Here is a 16844-nt window from a genome sequence, read left to right on the forward strand (position 1 = left end):
AAATCGTTTTTTGAATGCTCTTTTATAGCGCAAAATCCATTTCAGACCATTTCAAAACCTAATTTATTATTCGGAAATCTGTTGAAAATTTTTTAGTGTTTCGACCCCCATACTGCATCGAAAGTCAACAAAAGATTTTTTTTGAGAACTCTTTTATAGCACAAACCATTTCGGAGCCAACTTTTCCATCCACAGCATCTTATTTTTTTATTTTCGGAGCCCTCTAAAATGTAGGTGAATAAAATGAAATTCACAAAAAATTACATTTGAGTGTTCTTTTATAGCGCAACATCCTTTTCACAGAGTTTTACGACTCCGAAGAATATTAAAAAACTTTCAAAAAAATTATTTCAAAATTTGAGGCTTCTGATGTCTTCCTTAGAATTTTTAAAAATTTCCCCAAAAACATAATGAGAGTCTAGGACTTGAGTAACATACATTTTCTTCAGCAGGAAACCTTGAAACAGCGGTAAGTTGTCATTTGCTTTTAAGTTGGGGGCTTGGACCCCACCTCCTACAAGAACTTTTACCTCTCAAAAATTGATATCTTTTTGTGATACGAAGTTTGCTTCAAGTTTCAGCAGTCAACTTCACACCGAAAGATGTCCCAAGACTGCTGAAACTTGAACAAATCTTCGTTCACGACAAGATATCAGTTTTTCAGAGGTAAAAGTTCTTGCAGGGGGTGGGGTCCAAGCCCTTCCCCACTACAAGCATATGGCTTCTTCGTATAATACTGCTATCTGTTAACAAAAAACTATTTTTTAAACCAACATACCAGTTTTTTCGCTAAGATATCTTTTGGTTAGGTCTCCTGTTAACAGGAAGTTCTTTTAGCGATTTTTTTTTACTATCTGTGAAATTTAATTAAAATAACTATAGCCAAGAATCATTATATTCAGCAATTGTAGAAAAAGGCTTCACTTCAAAGATACAAAAACAATAATTGCAGAAAATTTGCAGTTCCATTTTAATGAGTTCAGTGAATCACCATCATTTGAACAATTGAACAGAACATATTTCGAATAGCAGCCTCCTCAATGTAAAAAGTATATCATTGCGTTTCTGCAGCGACAAAGAACTACAAAATTCGAAACGGAAAAGAAATGGAGAGGGAGTTGCAACATTGCTTAGAAGGACCACAAACTAAAATCGTAAACGAACTGAAAGCGATTGTCTTCAGAGCAGACACAAAAAGTTATACTTAGCAAAAAGTGGAAAAATAACTTTATTAGTCCATTCTATGTGGAACATCAAATTGTCAAGTCCGTGACCTTCTGGGCCAAAATGAAGACGTCATTTGATATGCAGACCCAAAAAAGTGGTTCTAATATTTTATGTTGCCAATTAGTTGGGTGGTAGTCAAGCAAACCGATGGGCCAACAAGCCGAGTTTAGAAAAATGGGTCGAGCAAGCCCAATTTTTTTGTGATGGTTAAAAGTTGATTCTTGTGGGGCGGAAGCCGCGCTTCGGTGGTTTCCGGATTTCATCCCACAGCGGATGAGAGGCATGGCCATGGACAGCGGCCCGCTGAGTCCCGCAACCAAAAAATGTCTAAGGCATGACGTATCTTTGTTCCTTTGCTACCATGGGATACACTATCATTTAAAATACCATGCGCAGTCTTTCTAACGGTTAAAAATGTATAATTTCTGATCGATTACATAAATATTGCAAAACTTTCGGCTGGCTTTGATGTCGGCTTACTTTTACGTCGTCTCACTTTGAGTTCACCAAGTAAAGCTGAGCAACTTGGAAAAGAGCAACGTATTATTTGAGTATTCGAAATGCTTATAATACGTTTCATTTTACGATAGAATGCTCCGGTACATAGAATGATCCAAAAAAGCTCGTTTAAAATAATTTAACTAAACGTAAACATAAAAACCTATCATTTAAGACAAGTTTGCACTTAAAAACTTTCAGTTTTTTGAACGTTTGGGATTAGTGACCGCTTTTAATATGAGACAAAGACCTAAACACAAAAACTAGGTTTCCCGAGCTCTGGTTAGGTGCTTTTTGCTTTGACGCTAAAATACTCAAAAGCTGGTTCTCTACGTGGGCTATGAATTGTGATTCTTTGGGCTGTGTGTTTTATCATGAACACTGATAAAGTTGACAGTAAGAAAAAGTGCGATTGAAATTTTTGTTTCTCAAGAGATATTTTGAACTGAAATTCAAGAGAGTTGATAGACCGACATGAATAAATTGAACAATGAAAAGTTAAAAAGACGTGAGTTTAGCCAGTGTATCAAAAGAAACGTATGATGAAAAAAACAATGGAAAATGTCATTATATAGTAAATGTTAAAAAATGTACATTGAAATAATAGAATCACAAAAAAATGCCAACGCCCCTGGCAAGTGGTACAAAAAAACTTCTTTGAGTGGAAAAGAGCATAGAACCTGATTTAGAAACGAAAGTTAGAGAAAAACAGATTATAAAGAAGCTAATGGCAGAAAAATTGTTTAATCGTTGTTTGTATATGTACAGCAAAGACCCTAATCGTATTCCTAATTCGGTAGTACCGTAACTAGATTCAGGAAAACTTTCAGTTTTGTAGATCTAAAATCTCGACCGACTTAAAACTGAGATGGTAGATTGTTGACTTTCATACACCTCAAGATGAGTGATGGGTTTCGCTAAATACTAACAAACTTATATGAATTAGTGGTTGTTACAAAAGGTTAAGGCTTTTTATTTCATAATTTAGGTTATTAGATTATATTAGTTCCATAGACAAGGTTCTAATATAATTCATAGTGAGAAGAAAGAGTAAACGAATTTATTTGGAAAAAAATACAGCAGACGTAATTGGATAAGAACAAACGAAGGCTTGTCAGAAGCAGAAAACCTAAAATAATTTTTAGAAGGAAAAACAAATCCCAGGGACTTGTAGACCGTCAATATTCAACATGGAAAGTGAAACTAGCGCCGTGAATTTGTTGTTAACGATGGACTACAGCCTGCGTTTTTGAGATCCTACGATAAGTTTTTTACATTGATCCTATAAATTGAGCTCGGTATTTAATTCAATGTTTTAATGAAATTTCAACGAATAATTTTTTGTAGGCATTCAACGTACCAGTTACTACAGCCTTCTGATTCAAGGAACAGCCACAAATATTAGCTGGTTAATTTTGGAGAAGTACCATAAAAAGATTTGAAAAAATGCCTTAATTTGAGGAAACAAAAGCGTTTATTAAAAATCTCCCTTGGGAGTTTGCTCCCAAGTCGTTTGATTCTTGTACAATTAAAAACCAATTCTACCTAGAATTTTCACAGACGATTTCAATTGTAACATACAACTCCAGTCTGTGAAGAAATAGAACCTTCTGTCTGTCCGCTTCGAAGTCTGGTTTATAAACAGTTCTTAATCAGAGCAGTATGACTCTTGTGCGGTTTTATGGCTGTGCGAACGTATACCAATTCTGTTTACCAAGAAAAGTTTCAGTATAGTCTGTCCAATATGTTACATGATGTGCAGTCTAAAAACATCTAAAATTAAAAATTTCTAAAATCCTGGAATTTTTACATGCCTGATAAAACCGGTGAATTAAAAGCGCGGTAACGTGCCTTCATTTTCTATAGCAAGACTGGGCCAATATGAGTCAAAACTGCTGTGACGCTGCCTACTGGGCGTTACAGCCAAATACTGCTGATGTGGCACCGTATATTGGTGAATTTTCATCTTGTTCTACCGCTAAAAAAACGCATCCTGACTTGACTACTACTGTATCTTGACTTGCGGTGCATTGAGTGCCGATCATTCAGCGTTCTCGGGAACTAATAAACTGTTCAGAACAATTAAGTATCCGCTGTTTCGGAGGAGCGACCAGCAGAGAATGTTCGCAGCATCAGTACCTGTAGCTTCATTGGTTTCAGACACTTCACAAAATGTCTCATAACATTGACTGCATTAATATATGCGTATACTCTTGTGGGAAATGCACAAGGATATTCAAAAAAATGAACCACTGAATTTTTTTAGGTAGCTGCCTGCTCTCTGTTCTCAGGTTAACCGAAAAAAGTACTTAGATCTTTTTGAGGTCTCAACGTTTACTACTTCAGAGATATTATAATTTTTGGGACCAATTTGGAACATGATATGCGTGGTATCTTCTCACAAAACTCTGAACATATAATAAAAATTAAATTTCTAAAACTTTAGTTTGGGAAAAAAAATTTCCTAAAGTTTTTATTTTTTTTCGGATTACTTTGCTTCTGAACAAATCACTGGTTTTATCACTTGACAATGAACTTGAGTGTTTTCAGCCACGTTCTTATAGTGTACGTATGTTAAAATTTTTGGGGAAAATGATAAATGATAAAAAAAATGATTAAAAAATGATAAAAAAATGATAAAAATGATAAAAAAGAAAGTTTTCAAAATAAAATGTCTGCTGATTTGAGTTCAATAAAAGTTGATCTGCAATCAGTCAAAAATTGCAAGAAAAACTGCATCAACAGTCTGCGTTGGATAAGCTTCCTATCTTCTAAAATTTTGATTTTCTAAACCATTTAAGAGAAAAATTTTTGGTTGATTTTCAACTCAGTTTATCGTTTTTATGCTCAGCTATTGATTTTTCCTGACGCTTCAAAAAACTTTATTTAAAGAAAAATTTAGTTTTTTGAAAAAAAAATTAATACAAACACTCTCATTTTGTCTTATTCATTACAATGCCAATGTCCAGAAAACCAGGTTTCATTAAATTTGACGTAAGTTTGACCTAAATTAAGCTAGTGACACTCGTTTTAACAGACGATTACAAATTTATCTTACAACATGTCTCGAAAAACACCCCGACGAAATCGAGAATACGTATTCGATTTTTGGCCATTCGTCACGTAATGTTTATAGTGTCCTTAAGTGAACGTAGATTCTCAAATTGTTGCTCGAATAAATTATTTGACATAACGCAAGACCACGCCATTTGTCTGAATTTCCAGCTTTTGATATCTTCGAAAACTACGGCTTTTGGTTTTTACCCTGAATTCATTTTTCGTAAATATGAACAATTATTTAAAAAAAATGCGAATTCTCTTGGTGTTTGTCGAAGTGTCGGGGCAACATCGGATTTTTTTTTACAGTTATTCAAAGCTCATCACTCTGTTGACTTGATTATTGAAAATAAATTTAATTTTCAAAGAATTGGAAGATGGTGATTCTGACTGCATTAAATTTGGCCAGTTAGAATAAAAAATGGAGATAATCCACAGACGAGTAAAATGTCACGATTAGAGCAATGCATTTTCAGGTTTTTAACCAACAAGAAAGACAGGATGCTTCTTCTAAATGATAGTTCTGAAATAAAACTGTTCAAGTTATATGATAATTAAAATTAATAGTTTTTCTTTTTTACAATTGTTGTTTATGAAGGCAAAGTTGGGAAAAATTAGGAGAGAACAATTGCGCAAGCCATAATTATCACATTTTTTCCTTATTTTTTTGTGGCCTTGATAATCAAAATAAACCTTGATCAACTTGGATTATGTATGTATAGTTAGGCGGCACTTAGATGGATATACATATACTGTTTTAGCAGAGTCCACTGCTTTTTGAGTTTTTATTTCATCAATTTGAAGAGATTTTGAAACTAAATTATCAGAACATTTTTTCATCATCTATATTAATTTTGCAGTTTTAGAGTCTAAACAAAATTTTGTGGGTCTTCAAGAACAACATTATAAAAATTTTACAAACGTCACAATTATTAAGTAGAAATGAAAGTTCGCGGTTTAAGTACCCTCCAGAAAATTGGTAGCACTTAAGTCCCCCCGCCCCGACTATTGTACAAGGCTTGCCGGGTAAACCTGAAAAACTCACTGTAAAGCATTTTTTGAAAATTTCCAGTAGAAACCATTTATAAAGAGTCAAACAAACTTTTATCGCAACCAAGTTGTATTTTTGAACGTTTTAGAACAAAAATGTTTCGGTCGTTAATACAAAATCAAAATATACGAAAAAATGTTTTTAGTTCTTGATCATGTATTCGTTTTTAGAGAGTTTATTTGAATTCGTCTTTGAATGATATCAAATACCAAAACTTCAGCAAAAAAATAAGAGCAATGACAGTATCTTCGATAAAATACATCTCGTAATATCAAAGGCCAACAATGTTTAACAATTTATAGGTTTATGGCATTAAATAATAAGACAAAGTTTTAACCATAGCTGTGAAAGTCAAAAACTAAATTGGACTCAAATTCCAAATTTGTTCGTTCGATTTTATTTTTTTCCAAAACGTTGATATTTTTCTGAAACAATTCTGTACGAATCATAGCGCAATAAATTAATGTATTGTATGTCGCAAAAAAAACTGGGGGCATTATGGGAGAAGAGACAAACATTTTATCACAACCGTTAGTTTTCCGCCTAATGGTTTTCAAGAAACATACGTATCTAGAGTTGCATACCTGTTTGAGCTTCGTGAAAATAGTTGTCATTCTTGCTCTGTCTCCTCTTGCTTTAGCTGAGAAGGATACGTAAGCACGATAAATTATTTCTGATTTTCTTTGGCATTCAAAATATTAAATATGATTCCTAAGTTAGAAAGCGGTGGCCTGCTTTTGTGGGGCTTGGTTCAAAAAAGCTGTTCAAAAAACCCCTGCTTGGCTAATTTTGCTCTGCATGACAATTCAGTTGAGCTCCTATTGCTGATACAACTTTTAAAATAGTTTAAATTAGTGGAATATATTTGCAAAGCCGTATAAACTCCTCTATTCTGCATATATTTATTTATTTATGTATATATATATATATATATATATATATATATATATACAAACACACACACAAACACACACACACACACACACACACACACATATATATATATATATATATATATATATATATATATGGAATATATACTGAGCTTGTTTGCATCGGTCAAACTTTTTATTGTTTTTGCACCGCAATGAAAAACAAGAAAAACATCTCCTTGTTGCCTCCAAAACCGGGTTTTGAGTTACAGTAAATTTTCTTGTCTTTGCTACCAATTAGAAAATAGAGAAGACTTTACGTTTTTGAAGGTAAACTCGAAAATAGACAAAGGGAAAAGAATAGATTTGCGGAAATTCTGTAGTTTGTAACAAAATTTTTCAGCTTTCACTCAATCACAAGGAAAATGATTTCATGCGAATTGCAGTTTCCTTTTATATTCGAATATTGATTTATTGGAAAGCATATCAATTATCTCAAGAAAGGGATAAAGAAAGACAAGATTGGAAATGGCACTAGTCCTTCGTTGATTTATCAAAAACTAAGAAAATGATCTTTTTCAATTTTGCAGAGTATCGGAAAGCAGCCAACAGATTATAATCAATGTACGAAAAAAGTTAGAGTACCATACAAGTTAGATAGAAACAGGTACAGAATTTAGTTGACGAAATTATGCCAGCTAAATAATTAAGGAGTAATAGGAAATTGGGAAACAATAGACCTTTACACATAGTCTGTTATGACTTGCCCGATTGCATTGCACAAAATTTTTTTGTTAGAGACTTTAATAACGCAAATCAGTTTCTTTGACCGTTAAATTATGTTGAATAAGCTTATGTTTCAAGGAACAAAGTTCTTATTGTTGAGTCATGTAATTTACATATAATCAAAACTTTATAAGACTATAATAGGACTCACAAGAATTGTTACCAGAAAAGAAAGATCGAGAAAAGTTGTCAAGCGCGTAACTTTAGTCACGAGAGGAAGTCATTCAAAAATATTTTATTCCCTCGGCTGTCCTGTGTGAACAAATGTAAAACGAAAAAGAGTCGTCAGTCAACAAAAAATGAAGACCACGGTTACCACATAATAGTTACACTCGGCATAATTCTTCGTTGAGCGTAAAGCAACCCAAACCAGATTTCGTCACTATGGGGGTTGACAAGAACCTTCAGAAAATTCTTTCAGGAACTACAAAATGTTTTCAACTGCACCTTTAACTTACTGTTTGGGGTTATATAACAAAAATATAGCGTCTCCTCTTTGATCTGTTAAGATCTTAATTGAAAAATTAAAAAAAACAGAGAATTCAGATATTGCACACTTCCAGAAAGAAAGCCTTGAATTTCTTTTTCGTGATCAGATAACAATTCGTATGATCAACCGACAGGCGGAAGTTATAGCATATAGATCCTCCCCTGTCTGATATGATTGTCTGATTATAAATGCCAATATAGAGTTAAATTACCTGTCCAGAGAAACAATTTCGCCTAATATCTAATTTTGTAGAAATTTGATGATGTAGAACTTTCATTGTTTAGAAATCTAGTTTTAAAGAAAGCTAAAAATCTGATTTGGTAGAAATATAACTTTGTAGGAATTTAATTTATAGGGTACCTTTTGTATAAATTGAACACAGTGAAATCTATCTTCGACTTCTTACCTCTTCTGCAGAGTGATGAGACATAATCCTAGATGAAGTGTTGTGCTTCCTCAAACTTCCACGAGGTGTCAAAGAAATCAACGAATTCTGGGAAGACGAAACTGCACTGGGTACTGGGGTGCCTGGAAAATTACAGTCCAAATGTTGCCCAAAACTACCCTGGAACTTCAAGTTGAAAGTCGGGATCCCAATTTGTTCAGGGAATTGACTGAAAGTTAAATTTGGGCTGGATTTTTCCCCACAAGGAAGCGAGTTTTTGTGTGGTTGTTGATTGTTGTTGTTTGTTTGTCGAGGTGGTGAAACAGTGCTTGATATATTTTGTAATCTGTTGTTTGTGTTATTGTTTGTTGTGACTGCTCGTCTGTTTGAAGATGAGGGATAATTTTTCAAAACATTTTGCTGGCCAAAATCAAGGGATTTAAAACCTCCCCCACCTGCGTAGGGAGAACAATAAGCTGATACGTTATTAGAACGAGATCTGTAATAACTAGAATGGTTATTATTTCTTTGTTTTTGCCGTACCGATTTAGACCTGGCTCTCAAACTTAAATTCGGACTGTTATTTCGTCTCAAATAATAGAAGTTGTTTGCGCCGTAACTTGAAGTTAAGTTAAGACCCGAATTCAAGGAGTCGGCAGGCGGATATAGCTGTATTAATGGATTTGTAGTCGATACTGTATAACTTCTATTTAAAGGTCGTTTCGAATTCGTTTCCAGGTTCAAATTCTGACCACCTTGATCAATAAATTCGCTCTGCAAGCTTTCGAAATTTTGTTTGGTCTTTAGTGCCGAGATTTCTGGTTTCGAATTGGAATTCTGGCGTTCTTGGTTGGCGGGTGAATTGGTGGTGTTGAGTGTATACTGCTTTTTGTATAAACTTTTGGATCTATTATTTGAAATGTTTGAAGTTTTCCCTGGTTTTGATTTGTACTGTGATTTGCTTCGCTGCAGGCAATTGACGTTGTTTCTGGGCGAACCTTCCGGAGTTGAAATTTGCACCGAAAGTGGACGGTTTCCACGCTCACCGGATTTGCCCTCAATTTTTATACCCGATTTTAAACCCGACCCGGGTTGAACTGCAGGTGGTTTCAAGCTATCTTGTTGCACTGGGGCAATTTCTTCAGTATTTTCCACTGCAATTAATTCGCCCAAATTTATTTGCGTATCTTCAGTTTTGGAAACCATTTTAGGGCTAATTTCATTTGTGAAATCTTCCGTTTCAACTTTGAAAGTGACGTCATTTGTTGCAGAAATACAATCTTGCAAATCTAAATTGGATAATAGTTCTGTATTTTGAGCAGAAGAATTATTCTGTTTGATAGAAGTAGAATTTGAATTCCCACTTTCTGGGTAATTTTGGTTGGTGTCGAGTAAAGATTGAAGAACAGTGGGCTGCAATGTTTTCTGATAGACCAAGCACGGGGGCTTACTTTTATAAGTTCTGGCTGTTCTGTTAGTCTCAGCGGCGATATCTTGTAATTTTGTATAAGAATTGATTAAATGCGCCGAATTTGATTTTGGTAGTGATATTTGTGTCTTAAGCGGCTTCGCAGACAGGTTTAATTCACGTTTTTCCAATTCTTTTGCACGTGTTTTTGGTTTGGTTTCAGTTGGTACTTTTGAAATTGAAGTTGAATCTTGACTTTGAGTTGACATTTCAGCAGCTGGATCTGAGCATGTTTTACCGTCACTTTTGTTTACCTTGGAATAAATATTTTCCGAATCCTTCCGTTTTTCCATTTCGCAATAAATTTGTGATCGCATAAAAGTGACGCTTACATTTCTACCAATTGAAGTTATAATTTGTAGAATCGGTCGTAAATTTCTCAGTTGCGTGACTTCTGTTTTGTTCACGATGACGTACAACGGATATATTCAATTAGCTAAAAAGCATTCTAATTAAAAATACAAGAGCTGGGAAATGTTATGACGGTATGTTATTGTATGACCAAAATTCAGGGACAAAAATTATGAATAGCCTTCAAAGCTAGAAGGACTCCTTTAGAAAGCAGATTAATCAATTATTTATTAAAAATTGAAGTACAAGTTTACTTTCATATTAAAATTCCAGTCCATTGTTATTCATAAATGTTCAACAGCGCGATCTTGAACAATATTAAGAAAAGAAAAAAAACGTTGGGCAAATGGGTCAAAATATTTTCATCTGATCTCTAGCATATAATATCACCAAAAAGGTATATAATTAAAAGCACATCTGAAATACGATCTGTTTTTTCCTGGTTTTGGTGGCTAATGAGTCGGAAAAATCAGTGTAATAAACTGTTAAAATTTTGTAAAATAGTGAACCAAGTTTTATCAATACAACGTATTTAAGCACGCATGTTCCAACGTTTTATGAAAGAGAATAATAAATTGTCTGAGCTCAAATTGCTCAAATGAAATAGCAAAGTATAACACTTGGAATGTTTTTACCGCCCATCTCTAAATTGAATCAATTATGAAAAATTCTGTTTTTATACTGACGCAAAATTTAGGGGGCTGGATTTCGTTGGAGGATGTCGGCACAGTTTTGAAGCGGAAAAATAATATTTTAACAAACCAGCACCCGGCATGAAATTGCTTTGCTATTTGGAAACATCGAAAAACAGAGCCAGATAAAATTTGTAAGGATGTTTGATTATCTTGGTTTGATTATCTCTATGTTAGGTCCGAAACGAAAATATTTTTTGGTTCTATTGACGACTTTGGTCTGAATGTAATAAACATCGGACTGATCTATTTAGAAATGGTGGAATTAGTCGTTTATTTTAGGTTTTCAAAAAAGACCAGACCAAAAAACTCATACGTTAATTACCAAAACAAAACACCGACACGGAACGGTAAAACAGGGGTTAAGATTTAGTTTTCTAATAATGAACTGCAGTGACTTTTTTGCAAAAAAACTTGTCAAGTTTGGTTTGTCATATAATTATATCCTGAAATAAAGTGGAATTACACGTAAGTCATGAAGAAATTTTATGCGTGACCAAAACAAGGTATCCGATACGGCTGCTCATAATTTCTGAAGAGGCTGTCAGTATGTCACAAAGGCCAACGTGATGTCCAACACGAATCAAGTTTTTGCTACTGTAAATTTTCTCATATCTTCCTGGTGCAATGAGCTGTAAGTAGCAGCACATTTAAAAAATTGAATGAAATCGTTTTTTCATGTCGATATTGAATTTATTATTTATTATTTACTTGATCCTTTCGTGTACTAAATTCAACACAGTTTTCGCACAATTTTTCACAAAAAATTTCCAGAGAAGGTAAAAATTGGAGAACTAAAATCTGGAAAACTTGTCAATTGGAAAACATAATCAGAAGCGGGGTTTCAATGTTTCAAAAAATTGTTTCGGTTCAAGTTTTAATAATTTACAGCTGCTCATGCAACTTTGAGAAAAGTAAAACAATTTGCATTTCAATAGAAGAGCCGATGAAGAAACGGTTTATTATTTCTTTTGCATTGCCAATAGCATATATATATATATATATATATATATATATATATATATATATGTGTGTGTATTGAAAAAGGGAGAAACTACTTTAGGGGACAGTTGAGAACTGAGTATTTTAAAAAATATTTCATTCTATTTATGGCCTTTAAAAATCAACTTTTCAAAATCTGTCAAATTGAATAGTTTGTTTGGAAACTGCCATCCATCCAACTTTAAAAACTCGTTCCAAAACTTTCTCTTTTTGTAAAGGTAAACCAGAATTTTCATATTTTGCCATCCTTTCCATGATCTTTTCAATATGATAATCCTGCCTTTTAACAAAATTTGAGTTTTCCACCTAATAAATTGTGCACCAGGTTGACTGAATTATGCGAAAAAAGGAAGAAAGAGGATACAGAAAACTGAAACTTGTACAGGGACAATCTTTTAATTTTATACAAATTTTCGGATTTTTTTAGCACACCGCTCCCCTTTAGCGGTCAAAATACCTTGCCACGCCAACTGTTGTATTTGCTATTTTTTACATTTTCTTATGTTATATAATGATACATATTTTGTGACCCGGGATCAAAAATGGAAACATAATAGATTGAGGATGTTCCTTTTTATAATGCTTATTAGTTGTGTTAGTTAGCCGCCTTAAATGTTTTTTGTTATTTTTGCCTCCCAAGTAGTGGTCATATATTTTACCCCTCCAAAAGGAATAGGTTCTTTCTTGCAGATGAATATGCTATATGAGAACACATAACTTGCAAGTAGGGGTCATAAAAGCACGCGCGCTATTTAGAAAAATCGTTGTTTGAAAACGAAAAAAAATTGTCGGAATTTTTGGGTTTAATTAGACAAAAGCGACAAAATGCCTCATGTTTTCCTTGGTATTGTCATTATGTTTGGTTTATAAACATTTGAAATTGTCGGTGTCTTCGGTTTTTAAACATAAGGAATCGTTGGTTTGCTCTGTTTCTAGGATTCCGTATATTCTCTTGTAAGCGTAAAAAATCGTTTATATGGTCGGTTTCAATCTACAGGAAATCATGAGAAAATGACTTGTATATTTCTTATCTCATGATCATCTGAAGACTCAGTGAATATTAATGAAGTGAATATCAACAAGTTCGTTAACTTTTCAACATGATAAACAAAGAAAAAATATCATATTTGTCTATCTGTTTATATAATTGAGATAAAAAAAGTTATCCAATTTTTACTTTTTGACGAAGAAACTCTCTCCACGAGGTAATTCTGAAACTTGTGCGCTTAGAAAGTGATCATAACATTTGACTACATTAGAAACAAAAAACTTGCGGAGAAACTTTTACGGAGAAAACCGTAATTTTCTTACGCTTCAAACCGAACATACCAAAACTAAGAAACCGAAAGCACAGACGATTTCCTACGTTTTGAACTTGAACATACCGAAAATTTCTTGCTTCGTTTTTGTCGGTTTTCCTTCTGGAAGTGGTAGGTATTGGGAGGTTCAGGGCAAAATAGATCTGTTTAACCACTGCCAAGGAACCTACAACATACGATTGGATTGCCGCTGGTGAAGTGTTATTAAATACAATTATCTTCGGCGCTGGTAAAGTACAATCAAGGTATGCATGTGCATCCAAGGATGCGATAGAGTGCTCGAACTTTGCGAGAGTTAATTCAATTCAGTTCAATTTTCAAATATAGTGGTATATATACATCAAAAGTAAATTGCCTGAAAATTTTGTTGAGGTTGAGGTAACAGCACCGATATCGAGGTTAAATTTAACTGGAAATAGAACAAAACTTCTTCATTCTACAAGATACAGCAAACTGGCCATTGATATTAAGGTAAAATGGAGTAAAATGCTGGAAATGAATGAATAAGTTGTACTTAGCTATAAAAAGATTGCTTTGTTCTTCATTTTGGAGTCTGATTTTTCATTCTAATTGTCTGGAGAAAAATGTTTGGCAAAGTGGAAAGCAATATAGAGAAAAGAAAGTGTCTGAAAAAGAGGCGCCATGCATTTCTATCCACATATCTGCCCCTCTCCCCTCCCCCTCCCCCTCACCTCAAATCTTGAGTACCATAATGGGAAATGGCTATAACATGAACCAAGGCTCGTGATGTTTGTTCCTTTTTATGGCTGACATTGGACAGGACGCTACGTCATCATATCGCTATTTTCAGGCTGTGCAGCTTAATAATTTGCTCTTTAGATTTGTGCTCCGATTTCGGAATATACTGTTTTTTTTTCGCAAATATTAATTTTATGAAAGGCACAACAGACGCCACTCTCAACAAATTAAACTTAAAACTCAGAAGTATGCCAGAAATCGGTGAATATGCTGATTGCATATAATATAAAATAATAACAGCTTTGGCTTCTATCTATTTTTCTTACTTGTATACAAGATTTCGGTCAATGCGTGCAAAAATACTCGCAGCTTTGACCGCCATCTTTGCTTGTATGTAATTTTAATCATTTCTCTCTTTTGATACAGATCAGTTGATAATCTTGTTTATAATGAAACAAGATGTTAAATCTATTCACAGAAAAAAAAACAGACGATAGTAATTTCAAGTTGTGGATAGTTTCTGAAATTGATTATTCACCGCTGTCGTGGCCATCCCGAAAGACATTTATTGGCAGCCTGGAGGGTCCCGTGTTAGGTCTTCCTTCCTCTAAAGTCTTTCAGCGTGAAAAGTTTAAAAAATGTGTTCTGTGGTTACGTTCACCCTAAATAACAGAAACAACTGTATGTTCCACAGCAATTTGAAACACTTGAGTAATATTTATCAAATGTTAAAAAATATTAAATTAAATTAAAAGAAATTTAAAAAAATTAAAAGAAATTGTACGCAAAAAAAAGATTGAGTCTTACCTCTCTGATCACCAGTGATCATCAATGACGCGCCGTCATTGTTTTTGGAAATATTGTCCAAAACCAAAAGTCAACAATCAATACTGCTGATATAAAAAACTCTATCAATAGAACGAATTTTATTTAAGAATACTATCATAGTCACAATTCCACAAATCTCTTTCGAACATTTAGAATAAGTTTTAATGCCTCTCCACTCGGATTGATATTCTATCGTTCTCGATGTTATTATTAATCAAAATAAACAAAAACAAAATAAATGGTGACCCGAGGATTAGAACTATGCCAGGTTCTAAATTGAACTAATTAGTTACTTGGTCCTCCAGTAAACTTAAAACAAGATTTCAGATGGCGTGAAAAGCTCGTTGGTGTTCACTCCATTAAACGTCTAGACGAAACTTACTGCACTTGGAAAAAACGCCAAGCCATTGTACATCAGGTAATTAGAGTTATTGCAGATCTTGGTAAGTCTACTTGTTTCGCTCGTCCTACATGTTTTAACCTGGCTTGCCAAGTCTTCTACGAGTAGGCAACTTTAATCTCAAAAAGGTTTCAATTAATCGTCTACTTTGAGGAGCGCAGCTTGTTAATACGATGCGAATCAGTCGTCTTGGCGGTGGCCACAGTGGTCTCTGCTGTACTCCTGAATTCTCTTCCTAACTTAAACTAGTTAATGAATGGCTGACCGTTTTGTTTTCAACTGAGCAATCAACTGAACTTTTTCGAATATACGAAGCTGTACTTGAATAGTTAGGTTGCACTATAAATAAGTGATGTCATTAATTCTTATTTAATTGTCCACAGTTCCTCCATAAGAGTACTAAAATTAAATAGGAACCAACTATTGTCCAACCACCTAGTGAACAAGGTTCAGTCTAATGGCTCTTAGATTTTTATTTCGTGGGTCAGAATTTGAAGGTAGGTCTGCAGTTGAATCCTTGTCAATTCAAATTACTTCAAGCAATATTATCTCTATATTGGTAAAGCTGGGAACTTGCTTTCTTCTTGGGAACATTTCAAGATTAGTATAAATTTCTCTCTACTTTTAATAATGTGGAAGTTAATTTTTTTGTGCCTACAGTCAATGTGTTTGGAAAAGTTATCCAATATCCAAGGTAATCAGTTAAAGATTATTACCTTTTTATGATAGTTGATATGATGTTTCTGACAGAAAGACAGTTTGAATCAGCCCATTTTTATGTCAATTAAGCGTTCAATGTTAAATTTAAAGTTGATGAACTTGGTTAAGAGGTTGTGTAAAACAGAGAATACGATAAAATTGTGTTACATTATTCGAAAATTATGTATATTATTCAAAAATGAATGGAAATGTTTTTTTCCATCCCAAGCAACTTTGAATTGGAGGATTGACAATTTTTTTGCTGTAATGAATTCTTTGCAAATCTTTGAGACCTGGTTCTTCTCCCAGGAACACAATTTAGTGGTTCACTTTGCTGAGAGCCTGAATGTAGCATCTCAATCGGTCAAAATTGAATTGGAGCGAAAAAAATACATGGTGGAATAAAACTAATGACAACGAACCGAGAATTAGTTACTGTATAGTTTGTTAATACTAAACAATATCAAAATATGAGCAGATAAGACAAGAGGATTCATAAATAAACATAAGTATATAGTATTTGTAAAAGAAAACCACACAAATAGAAAATATTGTTTACTCCATTTTGCTGTAAAACTTGTTGATAATCTGAACTAAGGGTAAATATTGTTCCTGTAAATAAGACCCTGTGCTTATATGAGAAAGAGCAAAAAAAAACTGCAGAAAAAAAACCACCCATTGTGAGAGGATATACAAATTTCAAGGAAAGGAAACATCAACTTTTGATCAAAAATATATCCAGCCGATTTTGGTGGGATAATTTAATTTCCGATTTTGCTATTCAGCACCAACGCGTGAATAAAAAACTGATTAAACCCAAGGCAGTTGAACAAGTCAAGAGCCTCTAGTGATAATACGTACCACCCACACCCGCTTGAGTGATATGGTTGAACAGTTATAATCCAGGTTAAAACTTAGGATATAAATCCGGGTAATATATATTTATATTTCCTTAAGAAGGCTGGTTTTATTTTTGCCCCACTTTTTGGGTGTTTTACATGTATTGCATTTTAATATGCA

The 16844-nt window shown here is 33.8% G+C and overlaps 2 protein-coding genes across 3 annotated transcripts in view; both read right to left on the reverse strand.

The window, feature by feature from the left end:
* Positions 1 to 16844, reverse strand: part of LOC142348160 (uncharacterized) — a 586343-nt gene that overhangs the window by 377366 nt on the left and 192133 nt on the right. The window lies entirely within an intron of this gene.
* Positions 1 to 16844, reverse strand: part of LOC142348159 (uncharacterized) — a 118488-nt gene that overhangs the window by 100690 nt on the left and 954 nt on the right. The window contains exons 1-2 of one of the 2 annotated variants that reach the window (XM_075399383.1): positions 13265 to 13366; positions 8388 to 10270 (exon numbers count right to left, since the gene is read on the reverse strand). In XM_075399383.1, coding sequence (XP_075255498.1) covers positions 8388 to 10151 — 1764 coding nt within the window. In that variant the 5' untranslated portion in view covers positions 10152 to 10270; positions 13265 to 13366. Of the gene's footprint in view, positions 1 to 8387; positions 10271 to 13264; positions 13367 to 16844 lie in introns of those variants that run through there. The other variant, XM_075399382.1, reaches the window with a different exon arrangement.

Source organism: Convolutriloba macropyga, chromosome 10, assembly GCF_964194025.1.
Source record: "Convolutriloba macropyga chromosome 10, txConMacr16.3, whole genome shotgun sequence".
In the NCBI taxonomy this organism is placed as follows: domain Eukaryota; kingdom Metazoa; phylum Xenacoelomorpha; order Acoela; family Convolutidae; genus Convolutriloba; species Convolutriloba macropyga.